The sequence below is a fragment of the Aptenodytes patagonicus genome, chromosome 15 (assembly GCF_965638725.1).
Source record: "Aptenodytes patagonicus chromosome 15, bAptPat1.pri.cur, whole genome shotgun sequence".
NCBI classification, from domain to species: Eukaryota; Metazoa; Chordata; class Aves; order Sphenisciformes; family Spheniscidae; genus Aptenodytes; species Aptenodytes patagonicus.
Genome location: NC_134963.1, coordinates 11590738 through 11609626, shown reverse-complemented (window position 1 = coordinate 11609626; position 18889 = coordinate 11590738). Strand labels below are relative to the sequence as shown.

Sequence of the window (18889 nt, the reverse complement as noted above, 5' to 3'; positions counted from 1 at the left end):
CACGCTCCCCTCCGCCAGGCGCGGCGGCCGCAGGGGGTGGCGTCACCGCGGCGCGCCGGGCGAGAGCGGTGACGCGGCAGGGCCGCGCCGGCGCCGAGCGCGGGAGGTGGCGGCCGGGAGGGAGCCGCCGCCGCGGTCCTGCCGGGAAGCGTTAACGGCCGTTTCCGCCCCTCTTCCTGCAGCGCGGCCCGGAAACGCGCGGCCCGCCGGTCGGGGGCAGAGGCGGCATGGCCGGCCCGCACCTGCAGCAGCCCAGCTTCCTGCTGGTGGGTGGGGGGCGGCGGGCGGTCGCCGGGGAGGCGCCACACCGAGCCCGCGGGGCCGTGCCGAGCGGGGGGCGGCGCGGGGGCGTCCCGTTTCGGTTGGACTTGCCGTTTCTGGTTAACGGCCGGCTTTGTTACGTGCCTGTGAGGTTATAAGGTCGGTCGGTGTAACTTCAGCCGTCTCAATAGAAATGCTGTACCGGAGGAGCAGCGTAACTGGGGGATTTTTACGTCACGGCGGTGATAAATTTTGTCCTTTCTGGCAACGGTGATCTGATTTCCCTTACGATTTGTAACAGGCCACTCTGAAGGCAGATTGCGTAAACAAGCCGTTTGTTCAGAGGTGCCACGATCTGGAGACGGTCATTGAGGAGTTTCCCGCCAAGGTGAGCGGTCGCTGCCTCTTCAGAAACTCGCGCCTGGCATATTTCGGAGGAATTTGCTTTCTTCATGTGACTATTTGCTTTGTTCCTATGTCTCTTACCAAGAGTTTTGAGGACTCCAGGTGAAACAGTGGCAATCCAGTGTTTCCCCAAAATTAAAAACCTTTTCTAGTCGTTAAAAGATTGTTTCAGCTGACTGCGCTTCATTAATACTTTTCAGCCTCAATTTACGAGGAAAACCAGTTTTTCAAGCGTGACAAATAATTGCATGCGATGCTGATGAGTATCGTTGGAACTTTAGTAGGCTCAGAAATCAGGATAGATTTCCTGTAATTGCCATATTGTAATACATTCTTTTGAATGGAAGCTCTGCCCAGTGATAATCTGGAAACAGTCATAAATAGCTGGCAGACAGTATCTTTGTGCATTCTCGTACGTGCGATAGAGATTGTTCAAGTGAGGAACTGTACGCATTAACTATTTGTGTCTGTTTTCCTTAAAGGAACTACACGGCATCTTCCCATGGCTGGTGGAGAGCATTTTTGGTAGCCTGGATGGCATCATCGTAGGTTGGAATCTTCGCTGTTTGCAAGGAAGAACGAATCCTACCGAATATTCTGTGGCTTTGGATTTCCTGGATCCCAGGTAAACTCATTCATTTCAGCACGGATTAAAAAACGTACAGCGAATAACTAACCAGCGTTTGACCTTCTTCCACTGTGCAAAAGTACACTCACAAAAGTGAGACGGGAGGGTACTTACCATGGATTTTCTGTCTGATGCTTGTTTGCAGTGGCCCAATGATGAAGCTGGTTTACAAACTCCAAGCAGAAGAATACAGATATGATTTCCCAGTCTCGTATCTTCCAGTGAGTAACTGAAAAAATTGTAAGAAGAGAAAGTTGTTGTTGCAGCTGTTGGAACTTGGTGCACACTTTATACATAGAGTTCAATATAGGCCATGGTATAGCCTCAGTACTCCAGGTTGAGAGCATGCTTGTTTCTTTAAACGAGGAGAATTCCCAGCCGTAAACTTTGTAGGAGATGGTGGTTGTCAGCAGCTAGATATTTGTGCCGTTCAGCCAAGAAAGCTGCATTGTGATTCTTGCCCTATCCCCAGAGAAAGTCATGTGCTTTATCTTGGTTACCAGTAGTTGCAGGATTGAAAATAGTTTTCCAAGCTCATCACAGAGCAGTGCCTTCCCCAGCAGCGCTTTGTGCCCATGTGTTTGAATACTAACTGCTATCCTGGATATGAAGTATGACATTTCAAACAAAAATGTTAATCTGCAGAGTTGTTTCACTGTGTTTCTTCCATTGCTACCAGCTACCTGCTATCTAGAAATTGATTCAGATAGTTCTACAGTTTTTAACAAAAGGAAACATCATTTAAGTATATAGTAATTGCTGGTCCACGGCTCAGTTACCCTAACAAAACCGTCAGCCATCAGGCAAACACCAGTCTTCTGCTGCTCCCACTCCAACTGGAAAACTCTTGGTGAAGGCTTTTTTTTTTTCTTATACTGAATACTCATTTTCAGTGAGAAAGTTGGCAGTTATCTAAAGAGTATGCATTTGCACAAGGAACTACTGCAATGCAGTAAAATCCCAGTGAGCTGAATGCAGGTATCATCTCAGAATGCTGGAATGCAGCAGAACTTCACTATCTGAAAACATACTCTGCGCATGTGCTGAGTAGTCAGATTAATATTTCATTACTCTGTCTTTCAGGGCCCCGTGAAGGCTTCAATACAAGAGCAAGTCCTACCTGAATGCTCTTTATACCACAACAAAGTCCAGTTTCCTTCGTCTGGTGGTTTAGGTTTGAATTTGGCTCTTAGTATCCTTTTAACAGATGGATATTTAATTCCTTTTAAATGTCTAAACCCGAGAGATTATGAAGCATTTCTGTTGTATATTTATTATGTGTCTACAGTAAATCACTGTCGTGCTGAAGAGTTTGGGCTGATCAGAAATGTTTAGATTCCAAGGAAAAATAAATTTATCCTCTTCATATAAACCTTTCCGGCCTTATTCAAGTCAACCACAAAATTCCCAGTGATTTCAGTAGAGCCTGTATTTCACAATTTTTGTTTTCATAACTACTCATAGTTTATGTAATCTGATAGAAAAAGGGCATGTTAACTTTGCAGCTAGCTTACTTGTTGGAAGCAGTCTAGCTGCAGCTGCACTGGTTTCGGTTTGAGATAGTCAAATGTGCTAAGACGAGTAATGCAAACACACCTTGCCACCTAGAGAAAACCTCAGTTACCAATGTTTGAGTCAGTTGGAAAGCAAGAAAGCAAAGGTGCATTTGCTGTTAAGCTCTAGCAAGTTAATTTAGCATTGACAAAATAAAAATTTAATGTCTAGTCATCATCCCCAGATATCTAACAGCTGTGCTTGTTTTTTATTTTCTGATCCTTGACTCTGTTCTTCCAGATCCGTTTGAATATTACATGTTTTACTTTGCAATTAGTTTGATTACACAGAAGGTAAGTACCTTTCACAATTTTTCCCTTAAAATAGCATTAGCCTTTCTTCACAATGCTTTAAAAGCCTGCTGAGATGCTGTCCAGCTAAAGTAGCAGCAGTTTTATCTGTACTTTTAGAATTTGTTACTGCTTTGGTTCAGTTCCCTAAGGAGATGATGTAAGACTGGATAATACACAAAATACCCACCTTAGATGTACCAGTAAGCAGTCTGTCCAACAACATGCCAAGACGGAGCAGGCAGTGGATTCCAAATGGGTTTCCTACCCCTCTATCCAGTAACACGGTTTATACAGTCATAACCACAGCTTTGTACTATGGTGTCTGGTTATTTGGTTCCTCTTCTGTTGTTACCTGTGCTGTTACACTGCACTCTTCTTATACTTGGTTACATTCACTACTACAGCAACAGTTCTCTTACGGTTAGTTATTTACCTTTGCTCCAAAGTGTCTTTGTTGTCAATTCACCCTTTATAACCACTGGGCTTCTGCTTATTTATACTAAATGGGTCTGCCTGTGTAGCAGACACTCCCTAGCAGCGGCTTAAAGTAACAGTATATAACTCCAAGTATATCCTTGTGTCTGTTTCAGAACTCGCCCGTCACCCATCATGTCAGCCCTTCCAACAGTGCTTATTTCATCTTGGTGGACACGTACCTGAAGTGTTTCCTACCCACAGAAGGAAGTGTCCTTCCTCCACCTTCCTCAAATCCTGGGGGAGCCATCCCTTCCCCAACTCCCAGGTAATGACTACAGTGCCAGAGGCAAATTGTGGGAACAGTGCTGACAAAATACAGCTTGTTGGAACTAAATCTCTAACAAGTAGAAAACACCTCTGCTCTTTATGATCTGTATATACTTATTATACAATTACAAAAATTAAATAGATTCACGTTCACTTAATTTTACCATAAAGGTTTCATTTGAAAGTCTGAAAGGTAGCTACTACTGGAGCAGAAAAGGCATGTACAAGCAACAAAAAATCATCAGTTCAGCAACTCCAGCTGTGTTTTGTGCCCTGCAACTGGAGTAGGACAGATCTGACTGTACTTGACAGCAGTTTTTACTATCTTCATATACATATGATATGTGGTAAAGATGGCACTGGTGATAACCACTGTTACAAGGAAACCTGCATCTTTCATTAATATTGCCGTAAAGCCAGACAACTTGGCACTTGGTCATTTTGTTTCAGTTCTGAGCTTGCCATCCTTAATTGTTTAATGCTCTCATTACCTATTTTCCAGTTCTTTGAAACTGCTGTGTCAGGACCATGTCTGTGGCTTTGTTACAGACTGACAGTGCTCATAGGTTTCCTACTTCGTAACTTCCTGATATAAAAAGCCAAGGCACATATTAGTAATAAAATCATATAATGGGTGACTGCATTTCAGGTGACTTTTTGCATGGTAATAGATCAATCTATGTAGCCACAACTGGAAGAAAGAGGATGAAAGATTTTTTTTTGACCATTTACTGAAGTTCTATATGTCTATGTGATAATGGCACATAAACAAACTCGCAAAGCTGAAGTGAAGATTCTCCAATACAAGCACCCAGTCTTTTGTTCTTTGTAATGGCTAAGCGTGTGAAAGTCCACATTTTCAAAATTGGTTTTGCTACTCAAATTTAATAAATGTTATCAATATTAGCAATTTTAGATGAATGTAAAAACAAATAGCCATTATATTTTATATAACTGCATTTTAAATACATTTCAGATACCAATTTCCGTGGTCTGTTGAGCCTTAGCATACACCTAGAAAAATACAGATCAGGTGAATTATGAATATGGAAAGCAGAGTGAAAGAAAACAAACTGAATAGGAGAAAGTAAAAAACCATGTATTATTGAACATAACATCAGGTCTGTGTAAAGCTGGTTCAATGCGGTATGAGTAGTGATGTAGCATTTGTTTATAGTTAAAGTGACTAGTAACTATAACACGTTGCAGAAGTTTGAAATGTGTAATCAACGATGCAGTTTTACTTCTTAAAGACTGTTTTCCAGTTTATAAACCGGTGATTAAAAGCAATTATATATTTCCCTGTACTGAGGCTTACTGACCAGTATTCCATTCATTTGTCTTTAAAGGTCTCCAGCAGTGCCTTTCACTTCCTACGGCATGCATCACACCAGCTTGCTGAAACGGCACCTTGCCCATCAGCCTTCTGTGAATGCTGACCCAGCCTCCCAGGAGATCTGGAGATCAGAAACCCTGCTTCAGGTAAGTTGGATTTAAGGAAGGAAAAACCCCACAACGTTTCTTCCTGCTAACTGAGGAATCTCTTCTTTTTAAACCAGAGACAGCCATGCCATTTTGCTTTAGCTTGTTTTTGGAATTGAGCAGTGCAGCTGTTGTTTTCTGTTAGTGAAACAAAGCACTGTGAAAGCACTGTTAAGTTGTAATTTAGAAAGGCACTTAATACAATTTTTTTTAAACTGAGTATCTGGAACTGATCTCAAGTGTTTGAGTAATTTTTTCCAGAAAACTTTCTGAACCTGACTTTCATTTTTTTTCTTTTTTCTTTTTTTTAATCTTATATCAATTCTATGCTCTAAGCAAAGGCTGAGCACAGAGAATTTGCTTCTGTTCACCGTGAAGGGAAGGGAAAGGATAATCTGGACTTTACAGTTGTTATGAAACAAGTTTCTACCATGTTGCTGAACTGAATTATTGATGCTTAGGAGGTGCTGACAGTATGCCAACTCAGTCATTTGCACTGACATGATGATAACCTGAATCATCTCTGGATAGGTGCCTGTCTATTTACAAGTACAACTTAGTTTTTAAATTACATACTGTGGCCTTCCCTTATATCTAGCTTGAGACTGACAAGTCCTGGATTATTTCTTTTTCCCTAGCTGAGAAAATATTTGTTTTGCAGATCTTTGTTGAAATGTGGCTTCATCATTATTCACTGGAAATGTATCAGAAAATGCAGTCCCCTCATGTCAAGGTAATAGTTTGTACTTCATTCGTGAGCACCATCTGATGGTTGACCTCTTATCTTGGGGTAAATCTCCTATTCTGTGGAGAATTTTTTTTGGTATATTGGTGCAAAGGAAAGAAATAACTTATCGGAGTATCTACACGAGTGTGTCAAAATTGCTAATCCAATTCTGAAGAATGTTGTGAATAAGTGTGTCATCCAGGTTTGCCTTCATTGCAGAAGTTGTGTTGGTTTTGTTTTGTGTTTTTGTAGAAGACTAGTTTGTGGGATGGTCACAACAATCTGAACACCAATAATCAAAGTACTAATGATGGGGAAGATGCCACTATAAAACCATAGTGTTAAATCCCACTGGGGCAATATGACTGCTACAAATTATCTAAATTGATTTCCAGCAGTGATAGGAACTGTTACTGAAATACCAATTAATAATTTCTAAGATCGGTAACCATTTTCTAGCATAAATCCAAATTAAAAAAGGAAGTCTTACTAAACTGTCCTTCAATTTTAAGTGAATAAACTATTTTGTTTCATATTCCAAAATATGCTTTTCACCATAATGGTGTCAGAAGCAGTTCTGTAGCTACAGAGTTCAGAATATCTTACAAGCTCTTGCTCAGATAATACACTGTTTTAAGCAGTTTGTGGTGGCCTGTTCAGTAACAAACTACTGCATGTAAAAACTAAGTAAGTGTTGGGGAGGCTAAGATCACAGGCACTGTAAATGTAAAGGGAATTTGAAGGAGAAAATGTTGATCCTCTTAATTCCCTCTGGGTCACAGTGGGACTTTCATAGAAGGGGAGAGAAATAGAAAAGCTACTCAGGATGTATTCCTCTGTGAAAGAGTAATGTGAGAGTTGATTAACTGAGAAATTCTGATCCTTCACAGACTATAAAATAACAAACATATTTATATTCTGCTAGGGAAAAACATTGGAGAGCTGAAGTGTGATGGGTTTTGTCTTTTCTTCTTAAAGTTGAGGTCAAAATGCAAACTCACTAATGTTGCAGAGTCTCCAACTGGGACTCCCAGCAGCGTGGCTGTGCACCTGTGATGGAAAGGCTTTGCTTGAAGTACCTTTGGTCTGTCTGTCTGTCCAGTCTCTGTGTATCAGGCGCTGTGCTTAGGCCAGAAATAATGATTGCTTTAAACTCCTCTCCTCTGTTCACCCTCTGTATTTCAGATGCTCTCTTCTAACGCTAGGGAGCAGCAGTTTAGACAGTGACTATGAATGTTATGGTGGAATAGGGCCTAGGTAGAGCTTAAAGTTCTCTAAAATCATCACTTCAGGATCTCCCACAAGGTGTGTTGAGCCACAACTTGAGGCCATAACTCCCTGATGATATTTTAGTTTCATCTTTGATGGGAGGTAATTATGGGCATGTAAAAAAGGAAGTCTTCACTCTTTGGGGGTTAGAACACCTGAATAGGGGACTGGAATTCCCCATGACACCCATAAATGGACGAAGGATCTCTCCTGCAGGACTGAGGAAAGGTTCCAGATCAGTTGGGGACAGGACTGGTCATAAGCCTGTAATGCTTAAACTAAGCTTTGTAGACTGGTTCAGGGTGGGCTGAAGGAGAATAGTCTGCTTCATAGTTCCTCAAATGAGGAAGTAGAATATGCAGAAATGCAGGTTTTGTTTTAACATAAGGGTTAAAGGGCTTGACTGGAAATCCAAGATCACCCTAAACCTTATTCTTAAAATTATTAATAATTATGCAGGTTCACTTGATTCCATTTAGCCTTCTGTGTGTTTGGAAGGAGGGGTAATTAGTGACCGTTCATCCCTGGATCTAGACCTGTTTGACCATCAGTGACTTGACATGGCTACTACATACCTGTATTGGAAGGTGGGATGAGGTTCCACAGAACTTGCTCTTTCTTTGTCCAGCAGCTAGACTTGTTTGCTATGATGGGCCAAGCCAGATCCCGGATATGTAACTTTCCTGTGAAGTGCCTCAAGGAATGATAGATTTTCCTTAAACCTTGTTAATGCCATCACAGACTTCTCTTTACAAGTAGAAGGGGGTGGAATGGGAATGAATAGTAAATAATTTCTTTTGAGAAGATGCGCTGCCTTTCTACTTTACTGCTTTGAATTCTTTCTGGGTCTGGTGTGAACCTGAGGTTGACACTATTTGCTATGCCGAGTTTCACTGTTCTCCCTATCAATTCAACTATTTTCCCATTCTTTTACATTGCCTATTCGCTTTCTCATTCTCAGATGATCCAGAGCCCAAGCGTGCAGCATCTCTTTTCCTATTCCCTTCTGCTGTAATCACAATGAACCCTTAAAAAGAAGTTGTTTGATAAAACTTTATGTAATGCTTCCTGACCTTCCAATGCCAGGTGCCACAGACCCCACCACTGCATGTGGAACACCAGTAAGAGACTACAGGCTCTTACTGATTCCTGTGGCAGGGGAGTCCATTATGAAGCAGATGATGTGTTTGAGCTGCTGGGGAGCTTGCAGTAACAATCCTACCACTCTAAGAGTGTAAAACCAGAAGGTACCAAACTGGCACTAGAGGAGATTGGGTAGGAGCTGTTCAAAGACAGCAGAGGTGTGATCTGGAGAGTTAGTTTAGATGCCTGACAATAGTCATTGGGATCTGTGTAGTGTACATTTTTTGTTTTCTGTTTTTTCATTAATTTCATACATGCGTGTCACTGTCGCTACAGTATCCTCTTCGCTGTCACATTGTCAAAAAACACTCTTTACCTTATTCATCCAAGAAGGGATCTGGCTGAGGCTTGCAGAGATTTTAGTGTTAAGGCAAGATGCCTTTTGCATCAGCATGTAACACTGTATGTTAGGTACGTCTTTTCCCTTTTTATACACGTGATATTTCCCTAATAGTAAAAGTAATTTCCTCTTTAGAGGAAATTCACAAGACCTGCAGCCTTCCCAACTGGCCTTTAATTAGAAAGAGATGACAGACGATTTCTCCAAACTGGAAACTTACTGGGCAGGCTCACAGTGATTGTAAAAAGCCAAACTTTTTTTTCTTCCTGTTCCTTGGGAGGAAGAAAGTATCCATTTGAGTTTCTTCCCAGTATACAAATCCTGCTTCTCCAGCAGCAAAGGAAGAAATGACAGAGTTTTCAAAATAGTATTAAAAAAGCTTGCAGAATATTGAATGCTTTTACTCCATTATTTAATAAAACACCATAACAGCGTGTAAATCCTTGTTGCTGCAGTTCAGTTAACTTCTGAAATGGGGAGTTTATTGGGCAAAAGCTCCATATCCCCTACCAGTACTTGCTCTGAGGGTAGCAAAGAGAACAGCCACAGCCACTTACAGCTATGCTTTTTTGACACCTGCTCCCAGTTGTATTTCCAAGTTAATAAGGGTATGAAATACCGTGGAATCAATCTGCTGAACACCAGAAAGAAGAGGATACTGTGGCTGCAGTTGTTATTGTGATATGTTGTCCCTGATTGTATTTGTGATGTTCATTTTTCCCCCCCACCCTTCTTCCTTGGGCTCATTCTCACTTTTTTTTTCTCTTGCTCTCTTCTCTCCTTTTTTCCCTTCCCCCCCTTCCTTTTTGTTTCTGTTGTCTCAGCTGGAGGTTCTCCACTACCGACTCAGTATCTCCAGTAAACACCACGGTAGTCCTGCCCAATCCAGCTACCAGGCCCTCCACGCATACCAAGTATTATCATCTTTTCATTTTGTTTCCTTTTTAAAAATCTTGTTCCATCATATAATCTGCAAAGCGTACTGGTGCTAGCTGTACAGCAGCTTTTTCTGCTAAGGTGTGATTTTACAACGTGATTGAGAACCCTGCATTGAGATTTACTAAATTGTCAATGAAAACAGATACTGAGTGGTATTAGCAAAGGTCATGGAGGAGAAAATAGTTAAAATCTAGCATATTATGAGGATGAATTGGGAGCTCCATTTTTAGAGATGCATTCTTGTAATGCATTGTAGAAAGAGGCTTATCAGCTATGCTGACATTTTTTGACACCAGAACTGGCTTCACCGATGGCAGATTTCTGCCCCTTACACAGTAGCCATTTAAGCAAACCTTGCATGGAAGAGAAGATCAGAATTTGCAAGGCTGTCACCTAAAATTAAGGTAGGTAACATCTAGGGGTTTTTAGCCAGTGAAATGTCATTGGATAGTACCGAATTTGTAGTGGCAATGGGAACTTGATTGTCCAGTTTTGCAAAAACACAGGAGTGGTACATTTGCAGATTGTTCAGGAAATGTGCATGCAAAAACATTCCTGTTGGAACAGATTGCTGATTCCTCTTTCCCTACTTCAGCCCTTTATTCATTGGGTCTTCATGTTGGGAAGGGGGAGGGCTGAGCATATATGTACTATAAAGCTCTTTAGCACTACATGGAATTTTCCTGCTGTTTAATCCTTTATTTTTCTTATAAAGTGCTATGAAATCTCAAGGTACTGCTTAGAAAGGAAAACAGGAACTACTACTTGCCTTTAAGTCTTTTTTTACTATTATATTTATCTAATTACTGTGTTGAGAAAAGAATGGCATACATCCATCCTGTAAGCTAACATTTGACAACAAAAACACTTGTGAGGAAAAATAATATTTTAAAATAATACTTTTTAAACCAATAATGTTTGTAATGGTGCTGATCCAGGCTAAGAGGAAATTATAAGAATTGCTAAGTGGAAAAACTACTAGCATCACCTGAAACGATGTATTGAAATAGTGGTACTGGTGGCTTTGTAAGTTCAAAAGGTACCTTCAAGGGAAGCCTAGAATTTTTTTAAAATTACACCCTTTCAAGGCCTATAGCAGAGTACTCAACCTCTCTAATTGCTTTTGGAGATCCTGATCTAAACTCCTAGGACCAAGTAACTTCTCAGAGTTCCACCCTCTTATATAAACTCTCCTCAGGACTGTAGAAAACATGCTGACTTACCAGGAGCTGTCAAGAACGGATGACCAGCCTTCATTTGAACTGGTAACAGGTTATCCTCTCTCTTAGAAGAGTCTCAGATCTGGCTGTACTACATGACTATATCTATCATCAAGCCTTGAATCTTTTCCTGAAGTGAACTTTACAGTGTATTAAAAATCTTAAGAGGTTGTAAAAACACATCTGTGTTGCCTCAGGCACTGCAGAGAAGGACACACACACACACACACACCCCTCCAGCACTGGAAATACTGTTGAATGGATTTAAGAAGTGGAAACTTTTTCTATAAAAATGCCTGCCAGGCCCCTAGAGTCATAGTCAGAGTCTTACCTCAGCATGGCTGCATTTGGCATCTTGGAAACATCTTGCAGCTATTGTTTAATACACTTTTCCAGCATCTTCCATTATACTTGCGGATGTAACTTTTGTTTCATGTACATTCTTCTCAACTTTTGAGAAACAGGAGAGATGTGAAACTTAGAATACAAATTATATCCTAAAATCTGCCTTCAGTAGCGGATTGAGATTAGTTCACTACTCTTAGAGCAGATTACAGCAGCAAAGAAGGTAGTGCTTTGTCACCAGATTCTGCAGCAGACCAGCTCTGGTGCTGGGCGGTGGGCACCCAGGAGAACGAGCTCTTTTTTACCTCATTCATCTCCCTGCTATATCATACACTCACTCGTTTATTAGTAACATCACTGTGGCTCACCATCACTCCTTGTGCTGCTCCCACCCAGGCTACTTCGACCCATAATGATACTAGAAGAAACAGGATCACACACGACTTGAAGCAGTTCTTATTCTTACCATAACTCTTTCTAGGATTATTCTTTCTTATAAGGCAGATGAAGCATAGGAAGGAGAACTCAGTAAAGCCAGCCAAGAGCATAAACAAAGAATCTGTTGTGCTGTCCACAGCAATGAACTTGTAACCATAATGAAAGGCTGAATATTCTTTTTTCAGAAAGGGGTAAGTCCAAATCTACAAGTTATTCTGTTCTTTAACGCTAGCCTGAAATTCAATACATTAGGTTACTGTAGACATTTTTCTTTACAGTCGCATTGTCAAAAATGCACTACTGTTTCTTAGTGAACTGATGGCAGAAGATTGATGCAGCTTGTCCTGGGGAGCAAGTCTGTCTAAGATCAGGTGAAGAACCTAGAAGGAAGAGAGCATTTCTTGTATTTCGATTTCTGATCTGAGAATATAATTTTCCTGAATTATCTCCTGGACACTTAGCATATGATACTCATTATCTTCCTGTCTTTTGCTTTGAATCTAGGAGTCATTTAAGCCCACTGAAGAGCACGTGCTAGTGGTAAGACTGCTTGTGAAACATCTGCATGCTTTCAGCAACAGCCTGAAACCAGAGCCTCTCTCCCCTTCAGCCCACTCCCACACAGCCAGCCCACTAGAGGAGTTTAAAAGGTAGGTACATGAGCAGCCTGCCTCTGAAACGTGTAGAGCTTCTCCCTGAAAAGCTCTGCTTTCACTGAGAGGTTGAATTAGGTTGTTTTGATGGCTTAATACAGAAGTACGTTATTAAAAGTACATGAGAGCTAATGGATTATGTTCTCACATCCACTGGATGGTGGGGGGCAGCTTCAGGAGGGGGGATGTCTTGCTATTACACTAGTCTGTATCTTGGCACGAGTCGGAGAAAAGAAAATGCTACCAGAGGATTCTGGCCAAGGTTAGTGGAGAATTTTACATTTATGTATTTGAGTTGAAATTCAATGGCCAGAAGTAGCTTCAGTTAAGAAAGAACAAGTTTGGGCCAGTCCTTTCTGTATTTGCATTTGTGGAAGTGTGTTGGGTTGTTGGTTGGTTGGGTTGGGGTTTTTTGTTTTTAAAATTTGCTGCTGGTTTATACATGTGACTGTCTTTGAATCTGTTTGCAGGGTTGTAATTCCTCGGTTTGTCCAGGAGAAACTTTATATCTTTCTGCAACACTGTTTTGGCCACTGGCCTCTGGATGCCTCTTTCAGAGCAGTATGTACCTGCTTCTCTTTCCAAGTCTGTACTCAACAAAACTAGTAATTGGTTATTGCTGTTTAGCAGCTATTTCTTGGTCATTAAATCTTTTTTTTTCTACAGCAATGAAATTCTTTATATAACATGTACATTTAATGTTAAAGAAGGAGTGCCAGTTAGACATAAGAAGGAAGTTGAATAGGTCTTGGTGAGAATTACTACAGCTTGTTGGCTGATTTTCCCCACAGTGAAAATGGCTGTTGATTGAAAAGAAGTAGGTGTTACTCTTAAAAAACAGATACATTCTTATAGGTCCTAATTTCTTAATATCTTATCTAATATAATAGGTCATAAACATAAGTAATACAGTATTAATTTGTGATAGATACTGCAAATACTACATCCTGCAAGCAGGAAAAGAAATGTATCAGACCATGACTCTTAGTAATTAATGTAGGAGTTTAAAAGTGGAGAATGTAACAGGGCTAGATCTTGCTCACTAGACCTATAGCTATATTGCAGTGTTGGAGGTACATGTGTAAGGCAAAATGTCAGAAGAAATATTTACAGAGGCTATGGCAAATCTATCCTTGGCTTCAGTGCAATCAGGACTCCACTGTGTTTCCTCAGGGTGATGAGTACGCCTATGCAGAAGACAAGAGCTAAAATGATATTAATGTAGCATCTTGTTTACTTGCTTCAAGAGAGATTCAGTGAACACTATCAGAGCTGTTAAATGCACCTTAAATGTAGCGAGCAACTAAGTTTTCTTTTTTTGTAGTAGCTGTTTGAGTGCCATCTCATTTGGGTATTACAGAAAATCCAGATTGGTCTTCATGAACATGCACTTAGTTTTTTCAGTTCTCTTTCAAAGATACTCAGATTACTAGAGAGCTTTATTCCTAAAAACTCTTGCGTGTCATTAAGATAATATTCACTAGGTTTAAAAGAAACAAACAAAAACCCCTTTCTTCTTTTCCAAAAAGTACTGATACTCACATGTTCTTATGTGTGATTTTGCTTAGGTTCTTGAGATGTGGTTAAGTTACTTGCAGCCTTGGAGGTATGCTCCGGAAAAGCCGCCACAAAGCGCAGAGCCCTTGCTTCGCAGTGTGTCAGAGAAATGGTAAGGAGGAAGGCAACTGTGAGTAATCTGAACCAAACCTCAAGTTTGTGCAGAGCCCGAGTTAAACAGCAGAATTTCAGGAAGCATCCACCATCCTGAATTAGCTTCCCATACAAGATCAGAGATGATTTGTTACAACACAAGCTTTTGTTTTGAAAGGAGTATTCTTTTGTCTCAGTGCAAATAGACCATCTTTCCAGAGATAGTATAAAACATTCCCTTAACGACTCGTTTGGCAGAAGACAAAATAATAATTATTTAAATAGCTGTACTCACAAAATCCTGTACTCACTTTGACAGGGCTGCCTTCATTCAAGAAAACCTACTCATGTATACTAAGCTGTTTGTAGGATTTCTGAACAGAGCTCTTCGAACAGACTTGGTCAGTCCAAAAAATGCTCTCATGGTGTTCCGAGTAGCCAAGGTCTTTGCTCAGCCCAATCTAGCTGAAATGATCCTGAAAGGTAAATGGGTATTTTGACATCTTATGCTGTTCTGTCTTGATCTTTCTTCTCAATGGCTACATCTTGCCTTAGAAGCACTGAGGTGAATAGACTTACTCCCCCATTTTGCATGCTATTTTGCCATTCAAAAGTCTCTATGCCTTCACTAATGTTTGTTGTATTGGTTTAATACGTCTATAGTTCTTTTCTAATCACCATCATTTAGATTTCATTCCACAATTTTTTTCTTTAAAGAATAAAGAACACAATATTGGGTGTTTACAATAAAGTTAGTATTTCTTACACTTGTCTTACTTGATTATTTAGCTCAAGATTAAAACTTCTTATGTCTCTAAAGGTATCTATACTTAGCAAAATAGCTAGTCAGGTATTCATGTATGCACTTCAGGGTAATTAGGATACAGTAAATTTGGGAGGGGCAAGATTTGACAAGTATCAGTAGCTTAAGTGTCACGATTCTCCACTACCTTTGTTGAAAACAAGTTACAGGCTTAAAATGCTGTCTGTATGGTCTGCATTTAAATGCAGGCAAAACCAGGAGTATTATGTAACAGTCTTCACCGCTTTCCTCAAATTCTAGGAGAACAGTTATTCCTGGAGCCAGAACTTGTTATTCCCCATCGTCAACACCGACTTTTTATGACCCCCACGCTTGGTGGGAGCTTCTTCTCATCATGGCCTCCAACTATTACAGATGCCTCATTTAAGGTGAAGAGTCATGTTTACAGCCTGGAAGGACAGGACTTCCAGTATAAACAGATGTTTGGCACAGAAGTCAGGAATTTGGTAAACAACAAGTTTCTTGTCATCTGTCTTTTTGACGGGTTGTTTTCTCAATGCTGAGCATCCCTATTATGCGAAGTTAAGAGTGGAAAACTTCACACCCTGCACTAGTGTATAGTTAAGTTTGCTGATGGTGACTTCTGGAACATGAGGGGTCCCAATCCAGCATAGCAGTAAAAATCTACTTGCTCTTTGCTAAATAAGAAGTTAATGTAACAGCTTGCTGCCTTGAAGTACTGTATTGTGAGTATTTCCTCTCAAACATGCTTACTGTGAACTTCTGATTCATTGTATTGATTAGTACCCATAAGCAAGTCGGATAAAAATAGCAGGGGGGAAAAAAGGCAGCTGAAAAACCTAAGCAGCGCTCAAGTTTCTTAAATGCAACAGCAAAGAACTACCTTTGCCCTACTGGAAATGCAACTTGTCTTAGCACAAGTCCATGTGAACTAAGAGAGTGAGTTTGCTGGGTTTGCTCTTACTGCCAGGTATCAAGGCACAGTTTTATCCATGTATTGATGCTTATCGATACCCTTATCTTTGTCCCACGCAATTAATTTTTTTGTTTGTTTTAGGTGTTAAAACTGGCTCAGTTAATTTGTCAGGCGCAGCAGACAGCAAAATCCCTATCAGACCATTCTGCAGAGACAATGGCTAGCCAGTCCTTCTTTTCATGGTTTAGATTTACACCATCTGAGATGAATGGTTCCTACACAGGCAATGACCTTGATGAAATTGGGCAAGACAGCATCAAAAAAACAGATGAATATTTAGAGAAGGCACTGGAATACTTGTGCCAAATCTTTAAGGTACGTAATATCTTTCTAAGAACTTTCCCTATGTGGCAGCGTGAACAAGAGTCAGGATTCCTCAAATGAACTTCTGTCACTCTTGTACATTGTGGGTCACAAAGCCAGCCAGAGACCCTGCTAGCAAGTTCTGTTGTAAACATCTTTTAGGCTTGACTTTACCTGACCACTTCAAAACCTCTTTCAATATAGATAGATAGAACTAGATGCTCTTAATTTCTAAATATTAAGCCCGCTTTGTTTCAAGTGACCACTCTTTTGGACTGTATAGTTTATACCAAACCTGTCTCTTAACTTGTGCCTGTTCTCATGCTTACAAACAGGCAAGGCATGGCTTAAATCTTAAAAACAGTCCAGTATCTTCTAAATGTAAAGAGCTATAAAAATACAACATACAACTGCAGCTATAGATGAATGGATGAACTAAAAGTAGTCTGTTTCTTTGGTTAAACTTAACAGATTAATTTCTCTCAGCCACACTCCCTCACGCAGAACCAACCTAGGAGAAGACAACTATTTGACAGTGCTCAAGGAGTAAGTGATATATAAAACAGAACACCTCTCTTGGATTTGACGAGCACAGACAAGAAATCTGGAGACATATGTCCTTTTAATGTCTAACTGAGGTGCTATTAAGCAGTTCTTGGTATCTGTGCTGGCTTTCAAAGGCTTCCACTGCTAAGGAGTTTGTGAAGGGAGAAATAAATGAAATAAATAGAAGGGGGTAGGTGAAACACTTGCTTTAGAACTGTGTTATTCTTGAGTAGCTGAATGAAGCCCAACTGACCCAGATGATGATGAAGTGTGGGACAGCTCAAGACGAGAATGGAAAAAAGCAGCTTCCAGACTGCATAGAAAGCGAGGATGGCCTCATTCTTACACCCCTTGGCAGGTACCAGGTGAGAGAAGAAAGATTCCATATCACTACCCTAGATTGTTCTTGAAAAAACAAGTTGTCGTTCTACATCAAGAGCAATGCAGTTTATCTGGGGCTAAGGGAGGTGCCTGTATAAAGGTGTTTCAGATGGGAGCTACAAGTTAAGGGGTTTATTTTCCTGTTTCTAGATCATAAATGGTTTACGTAGATTTGAGGTGCAGTATCAAGGAGATACTGAGCTTCAGCCCATCCGAAGCTATGAAAATGCTACTCTTGTCCGCCTCCTATTTCGTTTATCCTCAGTGCTTAATGAAAGGGTAAGTACAGCATTGCCTCCTTTTGTATTTTCCATTGCAAATTCTTGTTCTTCACTGCACCTGCACATAATACGACACTTGGCTTGTTCTTGCTCTGTCTCCTTTATTGTGGTCTTGATGGGTATTTCCTAACAGTATCAGGCCTGCTTCTCTACCTGTAGTTCTGCTTTTCCTACACAAAACATTAATAAATAACATTTTAAATGTATTCTTCATGCTTGATGAACAAAGGGAGTATCATTCAGAATGAATGTTTCTAAAACAGGAAAAGCAAATCCTTTTCTTCCTGTAAGTATGATAGATACAAGGCAAGTTGGCACTAAAGCAGTTCTACTATTTAAAAGTGTATTTTGATTTTTTTTCCCTCTATTTTCTATAATCCTCATCCTATAAATGCAGAAAAATGTAAAATAAATTACGCTTACTTTATGAAAGTAGTTTCAGTAGAATACTAATGTTTAAACTTTTCTTACCTCAGTTTGCTGATCAGATGGATGTGCTTTGCTCCAGGGAAGACTTTGTTGGCAGACTTTGTCGCTATCATCTTACCAACCCCCACCTCATACAGAAAATCAGGTATAGTCCTGCAGTGAAGGACAGAACGAGCCAGAACTGGGGACCAAGAATCAGTCTGAGGTTTCTGGCTAGCTACAGGATTCTCATTTCTTTGCTGATGATCTACTTCATTGCATCCTGGTTTTACGTTGGGCCAGTGGGCTGCACATTCGTTATCCTGATTGGATATTTTCTTTATGCCGTAATAATGACTTTTATCTCTGAAGGATGGAAACCACATGAACACTAATTTCCTTCTCTCAGCTTATACTTGTAAAAATAAATGTTTTAAGGATGAGCCTGGGATTCAATGACTAAAATGTTTGAATTATCATATCTTCCTAAAGTATTTTTTAATATTAAAGTAAATTGAGTTTATATAAACGATGATGTAGTCTTGTGGAGTGGAGATAATCAATGTAAATTTTATTTTTATAAAAGCATTCCTATGGGATCTAGTGAATGACTTTTTTTTTTTTTGAGGGTGGGAAGAATGAGCCATCGGTATTTATAATACTGAAATGAACTGTGTCATGTGTAGAAACATTTCTGATTCAGCAATAACTGCATTGAAGCCTTACACTGTTCTAAAGCAAGAATTAGCTGCAGGACTTACTTACACATTATGCTTACAGGCAGAGCAGTTACAAAGGCAACAGAAATAGCAGTGCACCAAAAAATTTATGGGAAGTTGCACTGATGGGGGGGGGGGGGAACAAACAAACCAGAAGATGGGACAAGGCACCAGGAGTGGCATCTCATAACCCAGGGCTGGGCTTAAGCCTCCTCTTCCCTGCCTGAGGCCTCCCCAACCCAGGCAGGTTTATGCCTTCTACCTCCATAAACCACTTCTCCATGTGTTTGCACCTCTTCCAGAGCCACTGTGCTCAATCGGGTATTAACACTTGCTTGTAAAAACAGAAGTTACTGCTGTTTCCCCTATAACCTTACTATAACTCTAACCTGGCAGTTTT

At 40.4% G+C, this 18889-nt stretch overlaps 1 protein-coding gene across 2 annotated transcripts; it reads left to right on the top strand.

The window, feature by feature from the left end:
- The first annotated feature begins 127 nt into the window (after positions 1–127).
- On the top strand, positions 128–18369 carry SMPD4 (sphingomyelin phosphodiesterase 4). 2 transcript variants are annotated; one of them, XM_076352868.1, is made up of 19 exons: positions 128–266; positions 563–649; positions 1149–1291; positions 1440–1515; positions 2378–2486; positions 3089–3141; positions 3732–3883; positions 5235–5367; positions 6029–6100; positions 9671–9760; positions 12293–12438; positions 12912–13002; positions 14010–14110; positions 14411–14574; positions 15155–15360; positions 15933–16166; positions 16934–17065; positions 17232–17360; positions 17839–18369. In XM_076352868.1, exons 1-19 carry the CDS (start codon positions 228–230, stop codon positions 18163–18165), a joined length of 2484 nt encoding a protein of 827 aa, XP_076208983.1. In that variant the 5' UTR covers positions 128–227; the 3' UTR covers positions 18166–18369. The 2 variants fall into 2 exon arrangements, with proteins under 2 accessions (XP_076208983.1, XP_076208984.1); XM_076352869.1 differs by lacking the exon at positions 9671–9760.
- The last annotated feature ends 520 nt before the right edge of the window (positions 18370–18889 follow it).

What these genes read in the sequence shown, in the direction of transcription:
- SMPD4 (XM_076352868.1), top strand. Translation starts at nt 228, where the DNA reads ATGGCCGGCCCGCACCTGCAGCAGCCCAGCTTCCTGCTG. An exon ending in TGGATGCCTCTTTCAGAGCA is followed by an intron (nt 13,003 to 14,009) that starts GTATGTACCTGC and finishes GATTTTGCTTAG; the next exon opens with GTTCTTGAGATGTGGTTAAG. An exon ending in GCACAGAAGTCAGGAATTTG is followed by an intron (nt 15,361 to 15,932) that starts GTAAACAACAAG and finishes TGTTTGTTTTAG; the next exon opens with GTGTTAAAACTGGCTCAGTT.